This window comes from Delphinus delphis, chromosome 5 (assembly GCF_949987515.2).
Source record: "Delphinus delphis chromosome 5, mDelDel1.2, whole genome shotgun sequence".
Classification (NCBI taxonomy): domain Eukaryota; kingdom Metazoa; phylum Chordata; class Mammalia; order Artiodactyla; family Delphinidae; genus Delphinus; species Delphinus delphis.
This window is the reverse complement of record NC_082687.1, coordinates 13,215,308-13,236,125: the sequence shown is the minus strand read 5'-3', so window position 1 is coordinate 13,236,125 and position 20,818 is coordinate 13,215,308. Positions and strand designations below refer to the sequence as shown.

The window sequence follows — 20,818 nt, the reverse complement described above, 5'->3', positions numbered from 1 at the left end:
GAGAGTGCTGTTTTGAGCAAGTGATAGGCTAAATTCCCAAGATTTCAGATACTACTGAAATACACATACAAAGTTCATTTATTGAGATCAATCCTATTTTTCCACTGTAATTATAAAATTAAAGATCAATGTTTCTATAGGAAATAAATCCCCTTGAACTACCTGAAAAACTGGCAATCAAGCTAAAGTATTTTTAAACTGAGATTTGTTTCTTTATGTTGAATATTTTACTATTCCATCATGCTTATTCTGCTGAAAGTTCTTTCCAACACTTTTAAGTGTTGCTACTAGTGGCTACATCTGTTCCTTCTTTTTCTAGGAAAAAAACCCATTGGGAGGCAAATTATGCTACTAGAAGGGGAAAATATAGACCCAAGATACCATTAAAGTTTCATTTAGCTAACAGTAAGAAGGTATCAAAATGATCTGGGAAAAAAAGCTTCATATTAAATATACCAGAGAACAAAGGAATAATATAATCTACACTTAAAGAGTTCAAACTAGCAGGCCTAGGACCATTTTTGGTTCAGACATATTTTGCTTGACCTGAATGGTATCTTTGGTTTTGTCTTTCTTTAGTTACCATAAAAAGGAATGAGTACCGATACAACATGAAAGAACATCAAAACCTTATACTAAGTGCAAGAAGTCAGTCATAAAAGATCACACATTCTATGTTCCCACTTATATGAAATGTCCAGAATAGGCAAATCTATAAAGACAGAAATTAGTGGTTGTCTAGGACTGGGGGAGGGAAATGGAGAGTGACTGCTAATAGGTACAAGGTTTCTTTCTGGAATGATTAAGATGTTCTAAAATTAGATTATGGTGATGGTTGCACAACTTTGTAAATATGCTAAAACCCAATAAATTATACACTTTAAATAGGTGATCTTTACGGCATGTAAATTGTATCTCAATAAAGCTGTTAAATTGATGATCAACACAAAATAAAAATCCAGTCTTTTCACTTTATTTGAAAATCTGAATTATTCGATAAAAACAGGCTGTCATTGATTTCACATGGTCATATCTTACCGAAGCTAAGGAGCAGCTACCCCTCTTAGAAAGGGTATGTGCCAATGTCCACCACTTCAGAGTTACCTGCCAAGCCCACACAGATACGGTACCTCCTATGCCTCAGCTTGGGGAAGGGGAATTGTCAGGCGGGTGGGTGGTGGTGATGATAAATACAAAGGAGAAAAAACTATGCACCTATAATTAAATGATTCCCCGAAGATCATTCAATTACTAAGTGGCAGAGCTAGGGATAAACTATTTACTAACCTTCAGAGATTTATTCTCTATCTAAAACTTAATGGAATGGTGAGTTTTTATTTGCTCTTATAATAAGACATAGATACCTATAACAGTCCAACTACAGCCACTTATTTTGTTTCTATAGTTCAATCAATCTTTCTCGGCAAGGGTGCTATTGGCAGCCAATTCTTCTGTTATGCAGGACTGTCCTCAGTATTGTAGGGTGTTTAGCATCCCTGGTCACATGCACTAAATGTGAACAGCAACTCCTTGTTATTTCGGGGGGAAAAAAAGAAAAAAAGCCTCCTGACATTTCTGAGTTTCTAGTGAGAGGTGGGGGGAGGAAGGTTGTCCCCATTTTAGAACTATTCAAACACAAAAAACTTCACAACCTATGTGAGATACAGAGAAGCCCAGATTGTACTATTTATAGGTGAATAAACCTCACCTACTATAAGACTCAACAAGTAAATCTCTGGCATTTGCCTTTATTAAATATTAAAGTTAATAATTATCTTCAAACATAAGATATCTTTAGAAAAATGACTATCCACTAAATACAGCACTGGATATAGGAGACATTTTAATCATCAATACAACTATAATAACCAATTACTATAAAGGGGTATAACCTTAAGTAAATCACTGTCACTTCTCTGTGGAAAAAGTTCCTTCAAGGTCTGAAGTTTAGCATCTTTAAGGTCTTCCAATTCCGAAAGGTCTTCCAATTCTGAAATATCATTATTATTTCTACCTGCCATGGTAGGAAGGCCTTGGGACTCTTCATCTTCAGATGGCTCAGAACTAAAAATATTTTCAGAGGGAAAAAAACAGTGTTTTAATGTATTACTAAGGTGATTTCATTATAATTGTATATATGTGTATATATAAAATACAGTATATTTGCAGTTCTTTTCAATAATAAATGCAATCTATACCTGTCAAAGATTAAAATGACTTTTTTCATTTCAGTACAGTTGTGCATATAAATCTACATTCCCAAAGTCAGCACCCTTTGAACATATCTCAACTTATCTGGGCTGGAATAGAAAAGAACAGCAAAAACCTGCACTTATTTTGTTAAGATCCATTGAACATCCACTTTCTCTTTCCTACTTTTTCACCTGTACCCTGAATAAAAGATGAGTGCTGTCATGTTGCTCCTGAGAAATTCTGAAGCATACACTAGTACAAAGATAAAAGAATTTTCATATCCTAGCTAGGTGATCAGAATCTAAGTGTTAAAATCAGAATGGCCCCATTCAATATCAGACTGTCTACCAGGAACAAAACACTTCTTCCGCAGACGGGGAGCACTTATTTTACATAAGGCTTCACGCAACAACTAACTTAACCTCATTACATTTCACTTCATATGTTTATCCTATATAAAAGACATTGTGAGCCAAATTTCACTCGTGTATTTCCAAACAAAAAAAAAATCTCATTTTGAAATTTTGATTTTCTACCACAGTAAGCATTCTGAAGATCAAAAAGCAGAAGTATAACAAATGGGCAGAAGTTATAGAAATCAAAGAAAGAAATATAGTTAAGTATATTCCTAGCGCCAGAGAATGCAGACTTTGCTATGCAGCTAATTCTATTCTTGGACAGTCTCTTAGACACATATCCAGGACCTGTATTTTAATAACTTCTCTATACTTTATTCATGTTAGTTCAGCTGTACCTGTTAGTGCACCGGTTATGCCTAAGAATCCCCTGAAAACATATCAAAACAGATTGTGAAGGATGAGGAATATGTATTTTAACAAGATTCTAGGCAGACTTCTTGAACCTTGCTCTGAAAAACCGTTCTAAAGTAACAAGGTAAAATAAATCTCTTCTTTTAACACTGTCTGGCCTTCAATATTTGAAGACAATTACATGTATCTCCCTTTCCATTACACCCAGACTTTTCATTCCTTACGTACTCATCTCTATAAATTTTCACTCTGCCTCACTACATTCATGCTCCCTAACTGATTCTGTGTCTTAGTTCACTGAGAACATGGAAGCTTTCAGGTTTGAATCCTTTTCCATTCCTGTACTGGATAAGCACTTTAAAGGTCCTTGCTCTTCTGACCATCACAACCTTAACCAAGTGATCAGATTCATCACCATGCCATGGGACAAACTTAGGTGCCCTTGATGTAGTAAGTCTTCATGTTGATAATGAATCTTATCATGCCTTGGACTTAATGCCCAATTTACAGGAAATACAAATAACAGAGGAATAAATTCAATACCATCATGAAGAAACAATCAGAAAAGTCTATTTTGTCTAAAAGACTTGATCTCTTCTGTAAGTTAAAATCCTTAAAAAAGAGGAGAGGAGGGGAGTGGACTATTTTAAGATCAAAAGATAGTTAAGAGTCATGACATCCAAATGCAGTAAATGTACCTTATTTGGGTTCTGTTTTGAAAAACTAGCTACAAAACACATGGAATCTGAATATAAACTGGGAATTAGATGATGTAGAGACTGTTCACTGATAATAGTACTTGTTTTTTGGAAGTGGGATGTACAGCAAGTATTAAGGGAAGAAATCTTTAATTTACTTTAAGATACTTCAGCTAATAATAATAATTAATGAAATAATGAAACAAGGGAAAACATTAAAAATTGTTAAAGGTAGGTGGTATATATAAGTGTTCATTAGCTATTATTTTAACTTCTTATATGACTGAAGCTTTAAAAGTAAAAGAAAAAAAATCTACAAGAACAAGAATGACCATTTTGCGTTCTTTTATCCGGTCTCAGATCAAGTTACTCCCTTCTGCTGAAGTCCCTTCTCAGTGCTAAGGGATTCATTCTAGCCCTTTCTACTTCCTACAGGGCCCTCTTAACTGCCTACCATCTTCTCTCCTGAATCTTTTCTCTCCTTAAGCTCTTCCTCCCAAGCCTGCAGTGCATTCAAGACTGCATTTCATTCAGTGTGCCAGGGGTTCTAGGCACTGTGGACACAGCAGTGAAAGAAGCAGACTCTCCTCTCCTTCACAAATTTTATAAGGCTGATTTTCTATTTCAGCGTTTCCTATATTGTTCTCAACTTACTGGCTTATATCTTCTGCCCCATCACTTTGGTGAAACTGTCCTAAGGGCAATAATCCCTCTAAAATGTCAAACGTGATTTAAAAACACAAACCAGAACACCCCGAACCTTTCACTGGTTGTCTTCTCCTCTGTGTTCCCATCACTGTTGCTTTTTGAAAAGGCAGCCCTACCCTAACCCTCACCCCAGGGGCTCTGCAGCATCATTACTTCTGATTTTCCTTTGACCTCTTAGCCTGTCCTTAATCTCTGTAGAAGGCTTTCTTACTTTTTTCACCTCCCTGAACTGCCAGTATCACCTAGGATTCCGTCTTCAGCTCCTCTTGTCTATTAATGCTTCCTGAGAGATTACAGCAACTGCCAGAGTTCCTAGCATCTATATCAGTGGTTCTCAAAAGGGGGGCAATTCTGCCCCCAGAGGACATGTGGCAATGTCTAGAGACATTTTTGATTGTCTTGACTAGAGAGGTGCTACTTGGCATCTAGCCGGTAGAGATCAGAGATTCTGCTAAACATCCTACAACGTACAGGACAGCCCCTCACAACAAAGAACTACCTGGTCCAAAACGTCAACAATGTCAAGGTTAAGAAATCCTGATAACCAAAAAGGCCCATGCATGGGTACTGACTGTAACTGTGGAACGTGCACACAATGCAGTACTATGGAGTTGTGAAACAGAATACAGATTTTTATGAGCTGACATGATTTCTAGGATATATATACTGCTAAGTTAATAAAATAGAGAATAAATGTACATATATATCTATACATACACAATACAAGACACAGTGCTATCTTCTGTGTAGGAAACAAGAAGAAAAGATAAACGAAAGAAAAACAAATTATGACTAGAAACTAAACAAACTGGTTAGTTCTGAGGTAGGAGGAGGAAAGGGTCAGAAGGAGAAGGACAGAAAGTTAATACTTCTCTAAGCACACTGTACATGGAGTTTTAATTTTTGGCACTATGTTAATATTTTAAATATTTGAAAGTAAAATTTTTAAAACGAGGGACAAGGGAAAAACCCTAAAAGGAATACAAACAGAAATTAATGAACTGAACTACATTTCAAGTGAATAACAAAGAAAAATTTAAATAAGTAAGCCAAGTACTGTAACCATATACCCTCATCTAAAGACAAAATAAAACTTATAAACAAATATTAAACTCATAGTGAGCTTAATGGTCAAGAAGCATGATTACAGCAATTCTGAAACTATTTTATGTACACCGAGTGATTGAACAAATTAGCAAATATAATGATATTGGTGGAAGCAGAGTTCTCACTGTCAGAGAAAGAAATATAGAGACGAGGCAAGGAGGAGCCTTGTATTAGTAGATTAGAATGAAATATATTATTATAAACTCATGATTTAAAAAACAAACAAACAAACAACATTCTCTGGTTCTCTTATATCCTAGCCCATTCTTGCTAAAAGGGCAATGACATAATCCCCTGCTTCACCCAATAGCAAAGGAAGGACACAACCAGTCCACAGATTTCCAAATACCATTCCTTTAAAAAGGAATCAGTGCTACTTGGAGAAATGGCTAATTCTAATTTCAGGCTTGGAGTAGGGAAAACACTAGTCTGCAACATCTTGCGCCAGAAGGGAAAGGCTCAAAAATTGATAGGAACCTCTCAAATCCAGAGTCTGTGTAAAGGGGCCCTCACCTGCCAAAACTGAGCAATTTCAGCATCAAAATGAGTAATAATAGTAACAGATTATAATCAGTTGAGCAAAAACACACCTATAATTCCATTTTTGTATTTACTGTGCTAAATAAATATATGAATAAACAAGGAGAAAAGGGAAAACTATCTATAGTAGAATAGCAAGTATAAATTCTAGAATGCTAGTTAGAATACCACATTTCACAACTACCAATGTAATAACGGATTCAGGCAAGAATCATCAACAGATGCTACAACTATTGAAGGGAAGTCTGCTAAGGAAGAGGATCCTTACCCAGTCTTAAAGTATCTCATCAGAGATTACTTAATCATTAAAAATGGGAAAATGGTTAACTTTATAGGAGAACTTGGCAGGCTTCTGAGTGGTTAAGTTCACTTCACCAATAATGAGACAAACTGGTTATCAGTGTGCCTCCTAACATAACACACTGAGAAGGACACAAAATCATTTATGTAACTCCTATCACTTAACCTAAATTTAATCATGAAGAAACAACAGGGGTGCAGAAATTGAGAGACATCCTAAAAAACCTGGCTTGTTACCTTCAAAGGCCAATTATCATGAGAATCAAAAAGGCTGAGAAACTTTCAGATTAAACGAGACTAAAGACACATGAAAAACTAAACCCAATGTATGATGCTGGAAAAAACTTTACTATAAAGTACTACTCAAAATATGATCCATGGACTGACTGCTAGTCCTCGAAATCAAACTGTTTGTTATCTATCCATGACAAAATAAAGCACTTAAAACAGAAGGAAAAACACATTGCTTAGTTCAGTTTTTTTTTTTTTTTTCTTTTCATTACAAGACTTTCTTGGTGAAAGAATGAGTACATTAATTTACATTCTAGGGCACATTCCTTACTGATAAACCAGTACTCTGAGTAGCACTACTATAAAGAACATTATTGGGATAACTGGTAAAATTTAAATACGGACTATATATTAGATGATATTACTGTACCAACGTTAATCAGTATTTGTGAATTTGAAATGCTACTTTTGGAGGGAATTCCCTGGCGGTCCAGTGGTTAGGACTCAGAGCTTTCACTCATGGGGCCCAGCTTCGATCCCTGGTCGGGGAACTAAGATCCTGCAAGCCACGAGGTGTGGCCAAAAAAAAAAAAAAAAAGAAATGCTACTCTTGTTATGTAAGAGAATGACCTTGTTCTTAGGAGATAAACGTGAAATTATTAGAGGCAAAGGTTTCAGTAATAATTCTAATTATTATTTTATAAAGAAGGTGACAAGCAAACGTGGGGAAATGTTAACAATGGGTGAATCTTAATCTTTTTAAAAGGATGTGGAAATTGATTATTCTTGCAACTTTTCCGTAAGTTTAAATTTTTTTCAAAATAAAAAGTAAAATTTGGAGTGCTAATATAATATCAATTTTCCTTAGGATTTACCACACAGGATCATCACTATTTTTTATTTCATAGTGAAATTCAGGATAAAGGCATGTTCATCAGGGCTTATATACACAAAGTTCATTTTAAGAGGAAATCCTCATCTTGGGAGTGGACAGTGTTAAGCTCTTGCACCTCTGCCACACTTTCTTCACTTAGCTTCTGATCACACAACCTTCTGACTTTTTTCTTACCTCAATGACTGCTCCTTCTTAAGAGTCTTCTGTAAGTTTCTTCTCATCTCCTGTTCCTAGAATCCAGAGTTCGCCTGGCCTAAGTCCTTCAACTAAGAGATCTTCTGTTTTCCAGCTACACTAGTGTCTCTTACTGATTTCATCTAATCATGTACCTCTTAATATCAAGTATCCTGATAACTCGTAAATTCAGATGTGGAACCTTGACCTCTCTCCAGAACCTGAATGTCACAAATCCAACTGCCTACCTGACAAGCCCACTTCAGATGCCTAAGAGTCTCCTCGATCACAGCATGTCCGAGACTGAGCTGCTGGTCTTTCCTGCGAAAGGTGCTCCCCCACTGCACCCAAGGCAGCATTCCTCATCCCAGTTAGGGTTGGCTCCATCCTTCCAGTTGCTCAGGTCAGATATCTTAGGGTCATCCCTGACTCCCGTCTCTCCCATTCCATTTGAAATCCATCAATAAATCCTCTCTGCTCTACCTTCAGAGTATATTTAGAATCTAACCACTTATTATTCACTCCCATAGCTACTAGCATGGTTTAAGCTTCCACCATCTTTTGCCTTGGTTATTACAACAGTATTCACGCTTCTACTATGACTCCCCTACAGCCTTAAAAACTTTTAAACATATAGATCAGATCATTTTACTCCTCTGCTCAATATGTTCCTTTAGCTTCCCATCTCGTTCAGAATAAAAGCCAAACAGCCTATGGGCTTAACATGATAAAGCTCTTTCCCTATCCCACTCCGCACCTTCTGACCTTAGGTCCTTCACTCCGCATCATTAGCCACCACTACCCCCCCCCCAGCCCCGCCGCCCACTTTCCTCAAAAACAACAGGCAAAATACTACTTCAGGGTCATTAAACAGGCTACTCCCAATGCCCCTCCCACCATATCCACATGGCTCCCTTTTTTAGCTCCTTCACATCTTTGCTCAAGCATCATCTTCTTAATGAAGCCTTTTCCAACCATGCGCTTTAGAAACCATGCCCTTAGCCGGGCTCCAAACCCTGTATTTCCCTTCCTGTTTGCCCATCATATGTATTATTTGACATACTGCATTTTTAATTTATTTACTGTTTTTCTATCTAACATACAAAGCTCCGTGCTAGCTCAATGAATGTGTCCCGAAAATGTTAAAATGATTTGACTCTAGGATTCAAGAACAAATCAGAAAGCAGTTACAGGTGACTGAAGGTACTTGTGAAAATAATTATCTATGGAGAATGAAAAACTTAAATATTTGCTCTCACTGAACTTTTTATTGAAAATCAGAACCATGGGAGTTCCCTGGTGGTCCAGTACTTAGGACTTGGTGCTTTTACTGCCGTGGCCTGGGTTCACTCCCTGGTTGGGGAACTAAGATCCCACAGCGCATGGCCCAGCCGGAAAAAAAAAATATCAGTTATCCAGAGTCTCTCTCTCTTTCTCACTCACACACACAGGCACGCACGCACACGCACACACACACACACACACACACACACACACACACACACGCACATCTCTCTATATCTCTTAAGTTAGGGAAACATGATGAAGATGCAGTCAGGAAAAGGCAAAAAAGGAGGGAAGTCATCAAAAATTTTCAGTTTCAGTAACTTTTTCTCAAAAAAAGTCTTATACATGCAAATATAATGAATCTATTAAGTTGCTTACACTATAATCACCGTGTCTTTGTTGAATTTTTTCTCTTGAACTGTACTGGAGCAATCTGGGGAAACAACATCTTCACTATCTGAAGACAAATCAATATACTGAATTCCTCTTTGATTCTTGAAATATGATATACTTGCTTTTCTTTCATTTTCTGGGGTTTCTGGAACACTAGAATCTTCTGCAAAAGAGAAAAAGCAGAAAGGGATTTTGAATAACTTGAAAATAAAGCAAATTTGTTTTTGATAATTACAAATCATGTGCTAAAAATCTTTAGCTTCATTCACTGTTTCCATCCTAAAACCAAAAATTCCTCCCAAGTTTTAAAGAAAACATTAATAGTCAACCAGGGCTGGCATTAAATGATTTTCCAATTCACAGGTTACTTACTAGCAAGAACTTAGTGGACACTGCAAAACAGGTTTGTATTTTATATTTTAACCCTTTTCTCTCTGTGCTTTTGCTTCCTAGTACCCAGTTCTTGCCTAAGAGAACACGGACACTAGAGCCCAAACAACTTGAATTTCAATCCCATCTCTCAGCTAAGTTACTTAATCTAAGTCTCTGCATCCTCAGATGTAAAACAGAGATGCCAATAATCACAGGGCTAATGTGCACATAAAATCAGAAGATACGTATTAAGCACTTAGTTCAGTAATAGGCACACAGCCAGTATTCAACAAACATTAGCTCTTACACAAATGTTAGTGTTATGGACAAAATTATGTCCCCTCCAAAATTCCTATGTTGAAGTTTCAACCCCCAGTACCTCAGAATGTAATGTATTTGGAGATAGGTCCTTCACAGAGGTGACTAACTTAAAAAAGGCAGTTAGGTTAGTGACCTAATCCAAAAGGACTGATGTCCTTATAAGAGACACCAAGGATGTGTGCGCATGGAGGAAAGGTGATGTGAGCACACAGCGAGAAGGTGGCCACCTGCAGCCCAAGAAGAAAGGCCTTACAAGAAACTGAACCAGCCAACACTTTCATCTTGGACTTCTAACTTCCAGATATGGCAGAAAATAAACGTCTGCTGGTTAAGCCACCCAGTCTGTGGTATTTTGTTACGGCAGCCCTCACAAACTAATGAAGTTGGCATCACCCGTCTATGCAAAACAAATGAGTATTCTATTGAGGTCTCCTCTCTTCAAAGGGCTGAGTTCTAAAATTATTCTCCATTATACACTTGAGGAGAGATCAGATTTAAGAAATTCATATTAAAGTAAAAGTAGTCAGTGTCTTGGTTTAGTGAATACCATCACCCCTCAGTATCTGTGAGGTTTGGGGGGACTGGTTCCAGGACTTCCCTGCTCCCCACACCAAAACTGGGGGATGCTCAAGTCCCCCCCTAAAACTCTTGGCCTCGACCCCATTAACTGTCATGAAATGATAGCCATCATTATCATAAGGCTCCTGAGTCATATTTGTAAATAACATTAACCAAGGCCTATATAACCAATCGCCTGGAGTGAACTAAAAAATACTTTACTTCCTGCAATGAAGTCCTAGCAACATTACTGAAAAGCAAATCACAAAATTGTTCCAAAAGAACAATTTTATAAATGTTGAGTGTGCCCTGAGTGAAAAACTCTGCTTTGGAACAAATCACAGCTATGTTAACTGTCATATGTATGAAGACATTTACAAGTTCTGATAATTATGTAAAGTAATAAAATTATAGTCCAATTCCTGTAAAATAAGTATAAAGGTACTGGGGACACTGCTTTTACATAGTATTCCTGATATGTCACAAATCACACATAAAACTAAGAATTTAGATCTTTACTGTATCAAAACTTTGACCTAAACTTAATGCATATCATTTTAGCAGTTTAACAAAAGTGTCCTGCTTTCTTATACTTGAAAAGGGCTTTTGCAAAACGATTTGGATTGTCCACTTTTCTTTAAAAAGCTTCTTTACTCAAGGACTTCCCTGGTGGCACAGTGGTTAAGAATCTGCCTGCCAATGCAGGGGACACGCGTTCGATCCCTGGTCCAGGAAGATCCTACATGTTGCGGAGCAACTGAATCTGTGTGCCACAACTACTGAGCCTGCACTCTAGAGCCCGCGAGCCACAACTACTGAAGCCCAGGCACCCTAGAGCCCGCGAGCCACAACTACTGAAGCCCAGGCACCCTAGAGCCCGCGTGCCGCAACTACTGAGCCTGCATGCCTCAACTACTGATCCCATGTGCTGCAACTACTGAAGCCCTTGTGCCCTAGAGCCTGTGCTCCGCAACTAGAGAGGCCACTGCAATGAGAAGCCCACGCACCGCAGTGAAGAGTAGATCCCGCTCGCCGCAACTAGAGAAAGCCCACGCACGGCAACGAAGACCCAATGCAGCCAAAATAAAAAAAAAAAAGCTTTTCAAACTGGCCATTTAAATGTATTACTGCACGGTGGGGGGTGTCTAAAAATTCTATTAATGAGTACTAGGAGAACTAGAGTTTCTTGAACTTCATCTTATTAAAAACTACTGCTTCATCAAGAACATTCTTAAGTGAAACTAGTATTTAAAAATTTTAAGGATACAATGACAGTTTGGAATCTTGGCCTTGATTCATGCTAGGGCACTAGCAGTTTTACCTACCATTGTTTTTGCACCATCAGTGCAAATACCAACATAGTGAAAAAGGCAAGTGATGTCTTAATATTATTATGAAATAGTTTTGACCTTATGGACACCCTTTTGGGTCTTAGGGACCTCAAAGGTTCACAGACCACACTTTGAGGACTAAAGGGAAACAGTAAGAGCTTATCTATATAAAATATCAATTTACTAATATAGTCAATAATCTGGAATTAGAACAGTGCTGAAATGCTTAGATTTGTTTGTTTGGACTATTTTTGGAAGTAAACAGCAGCAAAAATATCTAATAGCCAATGGTCAAAAAGATATTCCTGATGCACTGATGCTTTCTGACCCAAAGCAAACAAGCACTTTAAGCAGCACCACAAAGGAGACAGGAAGGAAGCAAAACAGAAAAATATAGAAATGAAGGGAAGAACAGTGACAAGTAGAAACAATTATAAAGACATGGGCTACTACATAATTCTGACTTTGCTGAATGCCTTCTGTATTAAAGGCACTGTGCCAGGACGTGGGGGGTACTGAAGGAAAAAAAAGGCCAGTCACAGTTGCACTTGCCCTAAAGAAACTAATAATAGGAGCCAAGTAGCCATGTACATAAGTAGCAATGTTGTGAGTCGTAATTTGTGCCATGCGAGAGGAATAAACAAAACGCTAAAGGAACATGAGGGAAAACAGCTATCCTTTCAAATAAAAACAATAAAAAATCCTATGTTTTAGAGACAGTAGATGATATTTTCTCTACCAAAGGCAATGGGAACCTACATTATTACCATATGCAAGAAGATTCCAAGGTTCCAGGGGGTAATTCCAAATGAAATTCCCCATTAGTGGTATGCAGGAGAAGACAATTTTTTTTTTTTTTTTTTTTTTTGCGGTATGCGGGCCTCTCCCGTTGCGGAGCACAGGCCCCGGACGCACAGCGGCCAAGGCTCACGGGCCCAGCCGCTCCGTGGCATGTGGGATCTTCCCGGACCGGGGCACGAACCCGTGCCCCCTGCATTGGCAGGCAGACTCTCAACCACTGCACCACCAGGGAAGCCCAAGAAGACAATTTTATACCCTGAACGTTTCCAGTATACTTTTACCCATTCTCATATCTAAGTCTACCATGAAACAAAATGAGGATTTAAAACTGCTACTGATTCTACCTTTCTAAGCGGTCCAAGATCAAGAACCACTCAAAAAACAAACAAAAAAATCACTACTGGGAGATTATGAAAGGTCATCTATAAATAAAGGTGATCTCCCAAAGCAGAATGAAAACACTTAAACCTTTATATCTGGGACTTTCCTGGTGGCATAGTGGTTAAGACTCCGCACTCCCAATGCAGGGTGCCCGGGTTCGATCCCTGCCCAAGGAACTAGATCCCACATGCATGCCACAACTAGAAGTTCACATTCCACAACTAAGGAGCCCGTGAGCCGCAACTAAGGAGCCTGCCTGCTGCAACTAAGGAGCTGGTGAAACACAACTAAAGAGACTGCAAGCCGCAACTAAGAGACCCAGTGCATCCAGAAAGAAAGACACCTAGTTCTCAAAAAAAAACACACACAAAAAAACCTTTATATCCGTCCTGCAGACTTATGTAAGTGTGCCATTTTTGATATTCTAATTGTATATTGCTCTACATGGTTCAATTCTCTAACATGGCAACTGACTTTCAAGGCAGTTCTTTTGAATACCTAGTAAAGCACATCATATATTTGCCTCTTTGAAAGGTTAATTACCAAAATAATAGATTATAAAATCTTGACTGTTTTAATTTGAATGCCATAGTAGATAGGGAAAGACCTTTAGCATCTCAGATAAGTCAAACTACCTCTGATGAAAGCTCTTGAAAAAGACCAAGTATACACTGAATACAAGATTGAAGGGTAGTTTCTAATACACTACTCTAACATAAAATGAGAAAGAAGAAACATTTCAGGTTTAGGCCAAAAGAAAAGATAAAGATAAAAAGAAAAAATGTAAAGGAAGGAAAGTCATGCTATTAATAATGTCAAAGTGTTAAACCTGAAAGGTACTTTTTAATAACAGAATTTATATCTACAATAAAAATATGACTGGCATATGTACAACTGCATTCTAATAATGAAATGCATAAACAATGCAGGATACATAAAGCAGAAAGTCAATAGAGACAAATATGAGGCTTTAACTCTCTTGTCTAAACTCTTAATAGAGAAGAGAGCACAAAAATAATTAAGATACAGAAAGGTGTTTTTCAAACATTTTTGATTGGAACCCACTGTAAGAGACCCATTGTAGATTATGACCCTAAACACATCGATTGCTAGACAGACATATATAACTGAAACAAAGGTCTCAGAGGCTTTAGTGTAAGCGATACTTTGATAATTTTCTATTTATTCTACTCCATTAAAAAAAGGTATATGCATTTAGTTAGGATATAAGAAACTGACTTTATGACATGTTTGTGATCCAGTTTGAAAAAAATGATACAAATAATAAAACATTATTATCTGACATATAATTAAATCTACAGTTAGATTATATCTCTTTTCAAGTACACTTGAACTTTTACAGAAATTGTGTAGTAGGCCAAAAAGAAAATCTCAGTAAATTCATCAAAGAAATACTACAGACCACATTCTCCTGTCACAAAAAGTGAAAACTGGAAGTAAATGTTAGTAAGAACATTGAAGCAAAATTTCAGTCACTTGGAAATTCAAAAAACAAAAGAAAAAACAAAGAAACCACCTCTTTAAACTTTAAGGTTAAACTTTCTTCAACATTTTATTGAAGAAGAAACAACAACAAAAAGAAAAAACAACAAAAACATACCAAAATCTACAATACAGGCATACCTTTTTTTACTGCACTTTGCAGATATTGTGCGTTTTACAAACTGAAGGTTGGTGGCAACCCGGTGTTGAGCAAGTTTACTGACACCATTTTGGTAGTAATTCTTGCAGTGTTTCAAACTTTTTCATTATTGTGATATTTGCTATGGTGATCTGTGGTCAATGATCTTTGATGTTACTACTGTAATTGTTTTGGGTGCCCACACAGCGCCCATATGAGATGGCAAACTTAACTGATAAACGTTATGTGTGTTTTGACTGCTCCACCAACCTGCCACTTCCTTCATCACTCTCCCTCTCTTCTAGCCTCCCTACTCCTTTTTTAAAAAAAATTTATTTATTTGGCTGCGCTGGGTCTTGGTTGTGGCACGCAGGATCTTCCTTGTGGCATGCGGGATCTTTAGTTGCGGCATGCGGGATCTAGTTCCCTGACCAGGGATCAAACCCGGGTCCCCTGCATTGGGAGAGTGGAGTCTTAACCACTGGACAACCAGGGAAGTCCCCAGCATCCCTATTCCTTAAGAAACAACAATAAATTAGGCCAATTAATAACCCTCCAATGGTCTCTAAGTATTCAAGTGAAAGGAAAAGTTGCACATCCCTCTCTTTCAAAAGCTAGAAATGATTAAGGTTAGTAAGAAGGCATGTCGAAAGCCAAGACAGGCCAAAAGCTAGGCCTCTTGCACCAGTTAGCCAAGTTGTGAATGCAAAGGAAAAGTTGTTGAAGGAAATTAAAAGTGCTACTCCAGTGAACACACAAATAAGAAGCCAAACAGCCTTTTGCTTATTATATGGAGAAAGTTTTAGTGGCCTGGATAAAAGATTAAACCAGCCACAGCATTCCCTTAAGTCAAAGCCTAATCCAGAGCAAGGGCCCAACTTTTCCATTCTATGAAGGCTAAGAGAGGTGAGGAAGCTGCAGAAAAAAAGTTTGAAGCTAGCAGAGGTTGGTTCATAAGGTTGAAGAAGCTGTCTCCATAACATAAAAGTGCATGATGAAGCAGCAAGTGTTGATGTAGAGGCTGCAGCAAGATACCCAGAAGATCTAAGATAATTAATGAAGGTGGCTACACTAAAGAAGAGGTTTTCAATGTAAGCCAAACAGCCTTCTAATGGAAGAAGATGCCATCCAGGACTTCCATAGCTAGAGAGGAGAAGTCAATGCCTGGCTTAAAGGACAAGTTGACTCTCCTGTTAAGGGCTAATGCAGCTGGTAACTTTAAGTTGAAGCCAATGCTAATTTACCATTCTGAAAATCCTAGGGCCCTTAAGAATTATGCTAAATCTACTCTGCCTGTGCTCTATAAATGGAAAAAAGTCTGGATGACAGTACATCTGTTTATAACACCAAATACTGAATATATTAAACCCACTGTTGAGACCTACTGCTCGGAAAAAGATTCCTTTCACAATATGACTGCTCATTGACAATGCACCCGGTCACTTAAGAGCTCTGATAGAGATGTACAATGAGATTAATGTTTTCATGCCTGCTAACACAATATCCATTCTGCAGCCCATGGATCAAGGACTTTTGACTTAAAAGTCCTATTATTTAAGAAATATTTTCCAAAAGGCTACAGCTGCCATCAATAGCAATTCCTGTGATGGATCTGGGCAAAGTCAATTGAAAACCTTTTGGAAAGGAGTCACCATTCTAGATGCCATTAAGAACAGTTGTGATTCATGAGAAGAGGTCAAAATATCAACATAACAGGAGGCTGGAAGAAGTTGATTCCAACCCTCATGGATGACTTCAGTGGAAGAATGAACTGCAGATATGGTAGAAACAACAGAGAACTAGAATTAGAAGTGGTGCCTTGGGACTTCCCTGGCAGTCCAGTGGTTAAGACTGAGCTTCTACTGCAGGGGGCTCGGGTTTGATCCCTGGTTGGGGAAATAATATCCCAATACTGCCTGCAGAGCAGCCCCCCCAAAAAAAAGAAAGAAAGAAAGAAAAAAAAATTCAGGAGAAGTGGCCCCTGAAGATGTGACTGAATTGCTGCAATCTCATGATAGAACTTTAATGGAGAAGTTGCTTCTTATGGATGAACAAAGGAAGGAGTTTCTTGAGATGAAATCTACTCCTGGTGAAGATGCTGTGAAGACTGTTGACATAACAACAAAGTATTTAGAATACTACATAAACTTAGTTGATAAAGCAGTGACAGGGTTTGGAAGGATTGACTCCAGTTTTGAAAGAAGTTCTGCTGTAGGTAAAATGTTATCAAACAGCACTGCACGCTATAGAGAAATCATTTGTGAAAGAATCAACTGATGCGGCAAACGTCACTGTGGTCCTATTTTAAGAAGCTGCCATGGCCACCCCAGGCCTCAGCAACCACCACCCTGAGCAGTCAGCAGCCCTTAACATTGAGGCAAGACCCTCCCCCAGCAAAGACATTACAACTCACCAAAGGCTCAGATGATGGTTAAAAATTTTTAGCAATGAAGTGCTTCTTAATTAAGGTACGTACATTGTTTAAGACAATGCTACTGCACACTTAAAAGACTATAGTATAGTATAAATATAACTTTTATATGCACTGGGAAACCAAAAAATTCATGTGACTTGCTTTACTGTGATACTTTATCGTGGTGGTCTGGAACCAAACCCGCAGTATCTCTGAGGTATGCCTATAATGATGACATTTCAAATATAAGAAAAAGGATTCGTCAATAAATGGTTCTGGGATAAGTGACTAGTAAATGATAAATAATGAACAAAGGAGAAAACGGTATCACCTTTTCTTTAGCCCTTATAACAAACTCCAGATGAAAGTTAAGGTTTAAAAAAATTAAAAAAAACAACTCATATCCATCAGTTTGGCTACAAAAAACCCCCCAAAAAACAAAACAAAAAAACAGAAAATAACAAGTGTTGGCAAGGATATGGAGAGAAACTGGACCCCTTGTGCACTGTTAGTGGGAATGTAAAATGGTGCAGCTACTGTGGAAAATATATGGTGGTTTCCTGTATGATCTAGCAATTCCATTTCTGGATGTATACCCAAAAGAACTGAAAGCGGGGTCTGGAAGAGATATTTGTATACTCATTTTCACAGCAGCATTATTCACAATAGCCCCAAAGTGAAAGCAACCCAAGTGTCATCCACAAATGAATAATAAAATGTAGGTATATATACAATGAAATATTCTTCAGCCTTAAAAAGTGAGGAAATTCTGATACACGTTACAATGTGGATGAATCTTGAAGACATTAGGGAAAATGAAATTAAGGCAGTAACAAAAGACAAATCCTGTATGATTCCACTTTTATAATGTACCTAGAGTAGTCAAGTACATAGAGACAGAAGATATAAGGGTGATTGCTGGGGGTAAGAAGAAATTGTTTAAGGGGTAAAGAGTTTCAGTTTTAAGATGAATTGTTAATTGTTTAAGATGAAAAGAGTTCCAAAGATTGGGTGTACAACAATGTGAATGTACTTAACCCTCTTTGACCTGTACACTTAAAACTAGTTATTGCATATTTTACATATGTACATTTTACTACAATTAAGAAGAAAATTAACACAGATGTGATAGAAGAAAATATGGATGAATATATTTATAATGTGGTGGTAGGGAATGGCTTTCTTTTACCAAATCTTTTACCAGGTCAGATCAGGACCTAAAACCTGTAAGCCTTGAAAAAGATGAACAAACTGACCATATAAAAATGTAAAACTTCTCTGTCACAAACAACAAACAGAATTAAAAGAATAAAATTAAAAAACTTATAAATCATTTATTAGAAAATGAGAAAAAGGAACACAGAAAAAGTTCAAATTGCTAATAACATTTATGAAAACATACTTAACCTTAAAAATAAAGAATAAAAATAATGCAATTTAATTGCTTATTAGCCCTTTAAAAATTAAAAATGTTTGCAATATTTTAGCCTGGTATGAAAAAGCAGACAACTGAAAACCAAGCTGTAGTGTGGTGCAAATTGGTAAAACTTCTGTGTAGGGTGATTTGGCAATTACTAAAATATTACTCATATTCCCTCTAATTTGACAATTCCATTTCCCAGAATTCTTCCACAGATTGTACAGAGGCAAAAATATCTATTCAAAAGGATGGTCACTACAGCATTCTTTTAACAACAAAAAGAAGAAGAAATAAACCAAAACAACCGATGTCTATAAACAGGAAACTACATGAATTATAATACATCTGTGTATAATAAGATACACTGTGGTCACTAAAAAAAATTGAAGTACAGCATATTTTATATGAACTGACATGGAGAGTATAAAAAATCTACTTTTTAGTTAATAGTGAGTTGCATTACAATATGTATGTACATAATACTATTTTATCTAAAAAAAAAAAGCTAGAATATATACAGGCAGGAAAAAAATACAAAAGAATACCAACACTAAACGAGGATTACAGAAGAGTCTCTCTTCATTACATACTGTTGTAATCATTTAATTTTTTTATATAACATTTTATTTTGAAGAAAATAGCCAAGCATGGAAAGTAAAAAGGTAGAGAAGGAAAACACAAACAAAAAATGTACATTTAAAATGTACTTAAGACATTTAGACTCACTGTACTTTCTATTAGAACAACTGAGCACTAACCCTTTTACCAATTACTGCTTTTCAACTAACATTAATAGACATTAAGAAACCAAAATTTCTATCCAAAGATATAATGATGATTCACATCTTGGCCACACACACTTAAAAAGGACTAAGGAATACCTGATGGTTACAGATCATAAGGCTAAAATGGTATATTCAGCTTCATTCAAAGGATCTTATCCATTTTACTGCTTGCAAGGACTTCAGAGAACATCTAGACAAAGGAAGTGAAATCCAAAAACGATAATGTCTTAATCAAGATCATACCATCCATAAGTGGCAGAGCATTGCTCTCTGGAAATCTTTTCTGATAACAGGTATAATTAAAATTTTTTCTCTCACTTATTAACAATGGTTACTTTCTACATGACAACCACATCTAAAGAGCAACCACTTTAGAAGACTGAATATATTTTATCAAGAAATTCTTCAAGCATATACTGAAACTTTCCTCCAACCCAACCCCATAATAACCTATGAACCCATCTATTTTTCTCTTTCACTCCCCCTCGCCTGGATAAAATGTGTCTTTATTCCAAGTTAAATAGTCCAGCTGTGTGCGCACTCCCATCCCCTTGATGCCTGTCTTCAGATACCTCCCCTCCCTCATCCTTTTCCTCTCCCCTAGCTTCTTCCCCTTGGATGCTCAATTTTCAACATTCCTCAAACATCTTTTCTTGACATTGCTTCCCCATCCAGCTGTTTCTCTCTTTCCCGTCTTGGAAGAGTAGTCTTCACTCCTTCAGCTTTCTACCGAAACTGCTAAAGGTCAACAGGAACTTTAATTTCCAAGGAAAGTGGTCTCTGATCAGATCCAACTTGACCTCTCTGCAACATTTGATACTGTTCACTATACACCACCCTGGAAACTCTCCTATCTTTAACTTCCAGGGCATTATCATTTTCTATGACTGTTCTAGTCATCCTTTATATCTTTCATTGGTTTCCCTTCCTCTGTCCATCATTAAATATTGATGCTTCTTACCATATATCTTGCTTAGGACATTTTTTGGTAACTACCACAAGGATGACTCCAAAGTTGATTTCTCAGGTTCCCACCACTCTCTGAGCTCCAAACTCCAATGTCCAACCCTCTACTAGACCTTGCTACTGAAATATAAGAGGTAACTCAAATTCAACATGCTTTGGTGTCTTCCTCCTAATCCTACTGCCTAATTCAGTTGACAGTGCCCATCATTCAGCTGTCCAAGCAAGGAACCTGTGAGTTACCTTTAAATCTTCCACATTTAACTGATCATCAAATACCATCAAATAAATACCATATAAAACTTCCCTAAACTGCCTCCTTTGTCATCCCCACTGTCATTTCCCTACATTTAGGCTTCAATTATGGCAACATCTTCATTAATGTTTTTCCCATACTGAAATGCTCTATATTGTGTACCAAATAAAGTCCATCCTCCCTGGCACAGCATATATAGGCCCCTCCCAACCCAGCAGTTTTTGTTTCTAAATCTTTTCAGCTTCATCTATACTGCCCTACACCTCCTCTTCCCTAGAT

At 37.3% G+C, this 20,818-nt stretch overlaps 1 protein-coding gene across 4 annotated transcripts in view; it reads right to left on the bottom strand.

The window, feature by feature from the left end:
• SMARCAD1 (SNF2 related chromatin remodeling ATPase with DExD box 1) overlaps positions 1 to 20,818 on the bottom strand; it is a 70,328-nt gene that overhangs the window by 44,941 nt on the left and 4,569 nt on the right. For all 4 annotated transcript variants that reach the window (XM_060011990.1, XM_060011992.1, XM_060011989.1 and 1 more), the window contains exons 3-4: positions 9,282 to 9,459; positions 1,893 to 2,064 (exon numbers count right to left, since the gene is read on the bottom strand). In XM_060011990.1, coding sequence (XP_059867973.1) covers positions 1,893 to 2,064; positions 9,282 to 9,459 — 350 coding nt within the window. The remainder of the gene's footprint in view (positions 1 to 1,892; positions 2,065 to 9,281; positions 9,460 to 20,818) is intronic.